General features: G+C 39.8%; 1 protein-coding gene across 10 annotated transcripts in view; it reads left to right on the top strand.

Moving 5' to 3' along the window:
• Nucleotides 1-8,664, top strand: part of ank1b (ankyrin 1, erythrocytic b) — a 91,121-nt gene that overhangs the window by 60,146 nt on the left and 22,311 nt on the right. For 8 of the 10 annotated variants that reach the window (XM_032539116.1, XM_032539115.1, XM_032539111.1 and 5 more), the window contains exons 13-27: nucleotides 54-152; nucleotides 725-823; nucleotides 1,134-1,331; nucleotides 1,755-1,853; nucleotides 2,091-2,189; nucleotides 2,427-2,624; nucleotides 2,737-2,835; nucleotides 3,454-3,552; nucleotides 3,773-3,871; nucleotides 4,468-4,560; nucleotides 4,803-4,875; nucleotides 5,066-5,086; nucleotides 6,396-6,519; nucleotides 6,799-6,862; nucleotides 7,196-7,308. In XM_032539116.1, coding sequence (XP_032395007.1) covers nucleotides 54-152; nucleotides 725-823; nucleotides 1,134-1,331; nucleotides 1,755-1,853; nucleotides 2,091-2,189; nucleotides 2,427-2,624; nucleotides 2,737-2,835; nucleotides 3,454-3,552; nucleotides 3,773-3,871; nucleotides 4,468-4,560; nucleotides 4,803-4,875; nucleotides 5,066-5,086; nucleotides 6,396-6,519; nucleotides 6,799-6,862; nucleotides 7,196-7,308 — 1,577 coding nt within the window. The remainder of the gene's footprint in view (nucleotides 1-53; nucleotides 153-724; nucleotides 824-1,133; nucleotides 1,332-1,754; nucleotides 1,854-2,090; nucleotides 2,190-2,426; nucleotides 2,625-2,736; nucleotides 2,836-3,453; nucleotides 3,553-3,772; nucleotides 3,872-4,467; nucleotides 4,561-4,802; nucleotides 4,876-5,065; nucleotides 5,087-6,395; nucleotides 6,520-6,798; nucleotides 6,863-7,195; nucleotides 7,309-8,664) is intronic. The other 2 variants (XM_032539114.1, XM_032539110.1) reach the window with 1 other exon arrangement.

The raw sequence follows: 8,664 nt of genomic DNA, 5'->3' as shown, positions 1-8,664 counted from the left end.
TGTGTGTGTGTGTGTGTGTGTGTGTGTGTGTGTGTGTGTGTGTGTGTGTGCAGTCTGGTCTCACTCCTCTCCATGTAGCGGCATTCATGGGCCATCTGAACATAGTGAAGAACCTGCTCCAGAGAGGGGCTTCACCTAATGCTTCCAATGTGGTATGAACCCCTTTTAACCCCATAACTGAACATGTCTTTCTTAATTTATCTTTTCTTTTAAATCCCTGTCCGACATTGCCAGTCGAGTGAATTGATATTTTATTCATCTTAAAAGAGAAGGTATTCCACGCTGAATTCAATAATTAATTACCTGAGAAGATTAATTTCGTAGGTCAAACATGCAACAATTAGCCATAGATGGATTATGTCTCTTTTTTCACCACCACAGAAAGCCATAGCTTTTAAAAAGATTATTGCTGGACGAGCATGAATTGTTTCTAAATGACTGAAATTATCAGACTGGTCTGCGGTAAGGGCCCTGAAATGAACAATGTGGATTTTTCTCAAGGTTAAGAAAACAAACTGCATAATTGCTAATAGTTTAAATATGGAAACAACAAATCATCTTTTTCTGTAATATGCTTAGATGTACTTGGTTTACAAATTGAAACTGTCACTGTTCATCAATATGTAGTAATTGATGAATGAATTAAAAATCAAAGTTACATACATGCAAGTAGCAAACTATTATATAATGTGAGTGATGGGTTGTCTGTATTCATCTACACCAGAAAGTGGAGACTCCCCTGCACATGGCCTCCAGAGCAGGACACTGTGAAGTTGCTCAGTTCTTGCTGCAGAACGCAGCACAAGTGGATGCCAGGGCTAAGGTACCAGTCATATTGTCCTAATATCGTCATCAAAAGCCTAAACAAACTTTGTGTTTGTACTGTATGTATCTGTGGCTGCCATTCAGTATTTCTTGAGGCAGTCATTGTTGCCTTTTAAACTACAGAAAAAGTTTTATAAAACCCAACTCAAGTACATAATGAAATTAGCACACATGAGTGGTATAATGGTTTGGATGTCTGGCTAGTGGTGTGACTTCATTCATCACTACTTAACGATATCCTGTTTAAACAGGGATATCTAGGTATCCCTGTATAAATCCTAGGTTGACCTCTTTCTCCTTGTGTCCAGGATGACCAGACACCCCTACACTGTGCGGCCCGCATGGGCCACAAGGAGCTTGTCAAGACGCTCCTTGAGCACAAGGCCAGCCCTGACTCGGCTACAACTGCGGGCCACACACCCTTACACATATCTGCACGTGAAGGACATGTCCACACTATTCGGATCTTATTGGATGCTGGGGCACAGCAGATCAAGATGACAAAGGTATAGAAAATAATGGTTTAATATGCATGAATGCTCAATTCCTGCAAGACGATTGCAGCCTCAACTGAGCTGGTCCGCATTGGGCAGCACACTAGTAAAGGAAAACCTGTCTTATATTGTGCTTGGAGATCTTACGATTAGTAATTTTGTGGACATTTGTATTTTAAAAACATTCCTGTGCAAATGCATTAATTGTAATTTTCCTTATTCTAGAGCACTTCTTTGTTTATTTTATGCCTAATTATTTCTGTTCTCATTCTATCATACATACTACGTTTTATTGATGCAGGGTATTATTAGGATAAATGCATATTTTCTCAATTACATGAGAATTAATGAGAAAACTAGCCACTGTTAGTCTGTTTTCATTCCAACAACAGTGGGTATAATATACAATAAACAAGCATGTTTCCTTTTGAGAAGAAAGGCTTCACTCCCCTCCATGTGGCCTCTAAATATGGGAAGGTGGACGTGGCTGAGCTCCTTCTGGAAAGAGGGGCCAATCCTAATGCAGCTGGGAAGGTGAGACAATCTGTGCTTCCTGCAGCACACAAAACAATAAAGTACTCTTTACACGCCTGATAAAAGCAAATCAGCCTGAACATTTGACCCCATAGAGATGATTTGGGATAGCAGCTGAGTTATAGATTATTGTGGTATGTGTTTCATATATACATGTTTTGTGTGTGTGTGTATATGTGTGTGTATATGTGTGTGTATATGGGTTTATATATGTGTACATGGTTATGTGTTTAACAGAACGGTCTGACACCCCTTCATGTGGCTGTTCATCACAACAACCTGGATGTCGTTAGACTCCTGGTCAGCAAGGGAGGATCTGCACACAGCACTGCCCGAGTAAGATGCTCACACAGGCAGGCCAACACAGCATGCCACTGGTGACACACATACTATAAACAGGTCAAATGAGTGTGTGATACTTAAACATACAGTAACTTACATGACAACCTTTGTACACTGAAGCCCTCTCTCATGACAGAATTCATGTTGGAATCTAAAATCAGACATTAAAAGTGCTAAGAAAAGCGATTCCCACTCTTGTGTGTGTCTGAATATCCTTGTCTCTTGCTACAGAACGGATACACAGCCCTGCACATAGCGGCCAAGCAGAACCAAATAGAGGTGGCCAGTTGTCTGCTGCAGAATGGGGCAACACCCAATTCCGAGTCCCTCCAAGGCATCACGCCCCTTCATCTGGCTTCACAGGAGGGGCGGCCCGACATGGTGGCCCTGCTCATCTCCAAACAGGCCAACGTTAATCTGGGAAACAAGGTAAATATAAGAATGGATAAACACGTATCAAGCCCAGAGAGTGTAATTTGATTGATATAGTTTTTGACCATTAAAAACGGTCCTTTCCTTGTCCATCCCTTCTGTCTGTTAGAATGGGTTGACCCCTATGCATCTTGTGGCTCAGGAAGGTCATGTGGGAATTGCTGACACGTTGGTCAAACAGGGAGCTTCCGTTTACGCTGCTTCACGGGTACGTTGCACTGCCTCTTCTCTGGAATCAACTTATTCCACTATTGGGAACAGTACCATAATGTGGTGTGCAGGACCTTCAAAAATGAGCCTGAATGGGCCAGAGCTACAGTATGTTGTACAGCCATTGGGCTTTTCTGTTGTTGACCATTTTCATTTATTATTCATCAGAGTTTCAAGTTTCCCATGCAGCTTGCTTAAAAATTCTTTGTCCATCTGTGAATGAAGAAGTGGATAGTGGATTTAATTTCTATTCTAAACAAATTAATGAAGATCTGTAAATGTTTAATTAACAGCACAAGGTCTTGTCACACTAGTTCATCAGTGTTTAAGACATTAACAATGTATATACAATCAAATATTGTAGGACAACATCAAAATGTATTTTCTACAGCTAAGAGATTACATGATTGTCTTTTAAATGACTGCATAATCATTTCTCATCATGTGTAATGTTTGCTACCTTTTTACAATTTCGCACGCTCATGTTTATTTACAAATGTTTACACAAGGCCTCTTTATAGACATGAAGAGGCCTTAATGAAGCTACTGAACAGATGTCTCTCTCTTTCTCTCTCCATCTATCTATCTATCTATCTATCTGTCTATCTTGTCTCAGATGGGCTACACACCCCTTCATGTGGCCTGTCACTATGGCAACATCAAGATGGTGAAGTTCCTCCTGCAGCAGCAGGCTCATGTGAATAGCAAAACAAGGGTAAACGGCCTCTATCTCACTTAATGAGAAAACGTAATCTATATGACTTGTACTTCCTACTGTACGTGCCTAATGATTGGCTGTGTGTTTTTTCTGTTAGACTTGTAAAGCTTTATTCATACACTGTTTAACCACCAGCAATTGCATGCCAGAATCCTTGAAGGAAAATACTCAATCTGGGTTTCTTCTTTTGTCTGACCATCTCCTCACTTCTTTCCAGATTGGCTACACCCCTCTGCACCAGGCAGCTCAGCAGGGCCATACTGATATTGTCACCCTGTTGTTAAAACACGGAGCCCAACCCAATGAGATTACTTCTGTGAGTTCACCTTTTAGGAATACTTTTTCCTATTAAAATCTTCCTCTCGACACTGGTCATTCATTCATGTACCTGCCCACTGATTTCTCTGGACAAACATAAACATGCATCCTATAGATAATGTGAAAACAAATAAGGAAAAGACTCTTTGTGTGTGGACCGTAGCTGCTACTTTTGGAAGAGAATGGGGATCCAAATAAAGATCAAAGACACGTCTCCGAGATGATACTGAATGACACTTTCTGTCCTCACCTATCAGACCGGTTATGTAACATGATTCAAATAGCTTGACGCACATTTATTTATTTAAAAAAGATACACTATTCACAATTCAAGTTACTGGTTAACTGTTATTTCTACCAGAAATTGAGCCATCGGACAAGGCCTGGTAGGGTGCACAGGGACTGGGCTCCACTCATACGAACACCATGCTCACACAGATTTGACCAAATGTCCATTTGCCTCTGACAATTGCCAATGGCTGTCAATATACTGTACTGTAATGTCACTCTACTGTAATACTGCCTTCAAGTGCATGTAAGTTACAAAATCTATGGAAATATTTTGTGTGATGTTTCTCATCTTTCTCTGTACAGAATGGGACTTCTCCCTTGGGTATTGCTAAGAGGCTGGGTTACATCTCTGTCATTGATGTGCTCAAACTGGTTACCGAGGAGTCCGTCTCCGCGGTAAGCAACACATCATGCATGGTTCACATGGTTACACCAGTACGCAAAGAAGTAGCCTTGACACACCACGACTCAGATATTAATATAATAATTGTCTTCTTTTGATCAGATTCAGCTCCCTCCTCGACTCGCAAAAATAATTCAGCATTTCCCGTCTATTCTCCTCTCTTTCCTTCCCATTTCACTCCCACCTCTGCCCTGCCATCTCTCTTTTGCAACCTCCTTCTGTCTGCTTCACACAGATCACTACAGAGAAGCACCGGATGAGTTTTCCTGAGACCGTAGATGAGATTTTGGATGTTTCAGAGGATGAAGGTTGGCTATTTGACTTAATTATTATGTTATGTCATCAACCTGTACACTTTTGATAATAAATTTTCAGCTCTAATTCATTGTTTTGGTAGAAGAAGACTGTATGGGAGGTATGCTGACACATCAAAGTACCACCATGAATTTAGACATGTATATAACTGGTTGTAACACTCCTTTTCCATTTGTTTTGTAGGGGTTGCCCAGCTAACCTTAGGTAGGATTGTGTCTGTATCTCTGGCTTGGTGGCTAGTCAACTTGTGCCTTCATTGCAATTCTCATTTTCTCTGTGTCACTAATTGTCTTTTTAATCAGTTCCTCTGACTCTGATCTCAACTCCAGCCCTGTTTACTCTTCTCGATCTTTATCTTATCCATCTTCTCTATCTTTATTCTCCCCTACTCTCCCTCTGGCTCCAAGATTTATTTAAAAAATGTGTCTGTTTTTCATCAGCATGTAGCCATGGTATTTTCTCTTTTATCAGCATTCAATGCACATCTGTTTGTGGACTCGTTATTGACAGAACTTTAGTGTTCTGCATTTATAAGACAACAGCTCCCCTCTAATCCAGACAATGTGCTTCTTTTACAACCCAATTGATCAATAAGCCAAATTAAACACATGCTGTGCCCAAGCTGGGACACTCACAGTTGCTGCTTATTCAGTCGTCTTTGTGTTTTTAAAAATTACATCCAATCAGTGTTATATTTTACAACACAAATTTTTAAACATTTTTTTCTTGTTGTACTTGTTCAATTGTATTGCTTTTTCTTCTTTAACATTTTCGGTTTGTTTACCTGTACAGCTTGTACTGATGAATGTTTAATTGTCTGTGACCAACTCTGTTTTGTGAAGCGGTTTATCGTTTACTATTGTTGTTATGATCATTATTTCAATATCATTCCTCCTTAATAATTGAGGTATTTTCTCCTACACAGAAACAACCATCACCATGTGATTTCATCTGTAATGGGCATGTTCATTAAAAAAGCCAGATGCCTTGCCGTTTGCCATCTGTGTTAATATTCACTGTCTTACCAGTCCCCTTCTTTCACACATTTGGTACCATTGACTCTGGTTGTTGTTAGTTTGACTCCCTTGCTTAGACTAAACAGTTGAGATTGCTTTGTAGCCATTCTTCTGTGGTTACCATGAAGGGAAGGATGGTGGTGTCACAATCACCACTATTGTCTATTGAGGAATTAAATCAAGTGACATTATGTGGACTCAAGTGGAAAGGCCAACCACAGTTCAAGATACTGTCACACATAGAAAAATGACAAAAAGTCAAAATGCGTTGGGGGAAAAGGGTGAATTCCATTGGCAGATTTAATTAAGAAACTCAAATTGTACGACTGAGTGGAAAAACTTGAGAGTTGATATCAGCATCATTTTTGCCCTGTGTTCCCCTGGTCTCGTCCTTTTCTCTTTATTAATTCTTTATGTGCAACCTGGTCTTTGCAAGTTTTCTTTTTTTCCCTCTTTGCTCCTTTTCCACCTTTCTTACTTCTCCATTTTTCCCACAGGAGACGAGTTGCTCGGGATGGATGGGGCACGCTATTTGAAGCTTGATGACTTCAAGGACCAGGACGATGACTTCCTCTCCCCGAAGAAAACCCTTAGAGACTTTGAGGGTGGCATGGGTACCACGTAAGTCATTGTGTACTTGCGTTTCTGTATTTGTGTAAATGGGGTCCTACAGGTGACAATAAAAACAGAGTTTTATTCTGGTTTAGGGTTATTTTCAAGAATACCTAAACATAGCAGATGTCCCAAATTGGGATTGAGTGAGTTACTGAATGGCTTGCATGAATCTTTTACAGTATCTCTAGCTTAAACTATGAGAACGATCAGATAAAAAAAGTGTTTGTTGCTGAATAATAGTCAGCTGTTTCTTGTCTTACATTATTCTAACTCCCTCTCCTGTAGCCCATATTCTCCTGCCATTCCTAGGATCCCTTGTGTGTCCCCAGAGACTGTACTGCTGGATCAGGTAGGCTTGGCTCATGACGTTTATAGGGCGCATCACATTTTGTAAACATTTGTTTGATCCACTTAAAGACAAATATTAATTTGTGAAACGTCTATTTTTAACTCCTCTTTTGGTTTCTGATTGTCTCCGTCTTTTCTATTAGATTGTCTCTTCTTTTTCTGGTTTCTTCTGTTTGTCACTCTCTTTTCTCACTTACTTTAATGTTCTATATTTTTCCACCTCTTCTTTTCTCTGTCTAACTTTTCTCTGTCATCCCCTCCTACTTTTGTCTGTCTTAATATTTTTAGTCATGGTTATTTAACTGCCTCTCAATTTCTCCCTCTCTGACCTCAGCACACCCCTATCCCCCTGCCAAAGGAGTATGATGAAGACTCTCTTATCCCGAGCAGCCCGGCTACGGAGACTTCAGACAACGTTAGCCCCGTGGCCAGCCCTATTCACACTGGGTCAGCTAATAAAACATTTTGCTGCATGTTAATCCTCATTTTTATTGAATTATGTCATTGATTGATGCTGCTTGCCAGGCTCATCATAAATAAGGGATTTGGGCAAACTCAATGACATTACCAGTATATACCACAAATGTGTTTTAAAAGTACAAAATACATGCAAGGGCAAGGAAGGTGAAATAGGGTTGAAGGTTTCTTTATTGGTACCCCAAGTGTAAATTTGTTGTGGAGATGGGACAATCAGCGTTTCAGTTAAGACATCACAGCAAAACAGATTTACAGGACAAATCACATCAAAACAGTATACCTGTATCATCACAGTAGAAAAAAATAGTCTGAAGTATAAATATTCCTACAAAAGTCATAATAGAGTGCTTATACACACACACACACATATAGACACACACACACACACACACACACACACACTCACTCATTCACTCACTCACTCACTCACCCACTCAATCACTCACTCAAAGGCTTAAAGTGCCAAGCATGCATGGATGGAGTACATCATCTCCTGCTAGCCTTGTTTAGAAGTACAATGGCTGCAGGTAAAAAGGTATTTCTGTATCATTTTGTTCTCTCCCTAGGGGCCACAAACCGATGGCTGAAGCAAAGGAGCTGGTATTCGCTATGTAAGAGATAGCGCATTCCTTCGATCCAGCTGTCAGAAATAAAGTGGAAAATTTGTGATTAATCAGTCAAAGAATACACTGAATTTAGAATTTAGACTCACACGTATAGTATGTGAGGGACAGGGATCTCATTGGGGGCATTAGACAATCATGAAGAGTCTTGTTTTTATTAAATAATAATTGCTGTGTTAGTCGTGACAGAACACAGATTTATAAAGGGGGAAGGCGTATTCACAAACAACCACAACTGAGAATGCTGCACATTCATCCTTCATCTTTTTATGATCACTGATCATCGCTGGTGTCGTGACATCGCTGACATCAAAACATCAATGATGCCATGACTGAACCACAGATTCTCCACCCAACACATCCAACCCCCTACAGTGCTGGCAAATGTTAAAAAACATATTACACATATAGCTCTGTTTCCTATTAAATTGAAGTCAGGATTTAAACTGTAAATGGCTTGATACATAAATGATACAAGTTGGTAAGTTGAGGATCATAAATTATTTTAACTGTCTATGTGTTTACACTTTGTTTACATTGTTAATGCATAAAACCTATATAAATACGGTATTTTACTATTAGTAGTACAAATTCATAAAGCAGCAGTTTGCCTAATCATAATTTATGCACAGCACAATGAGTCAGCATTGAAAATGCAGAATATAAAGTGAGAGGGTTGAACTCATGAGAGAAAATTCACCTT

This window comes from Etheostoma spectabile, chromosome 16, assembly GCF_008692095.1.
Source record: "Etheostoma spectabile isolate EspeVRDwgs_2016 chromosome 16, UIUC_Espe_1.0, whole genome shotgun sequence".
NCBI classification, from domain to species: domain Eukaryota; kingdom Metazoa; phylum Chordata; class Actinopteri; order Perciformes; family Percidae; genus Etheostoma; species Etheostoma spectabile.
Note: the sequence above shows the minus strand (reverse complement) of the source record. Positions and strands in the feature narration are given on the sequence as shown.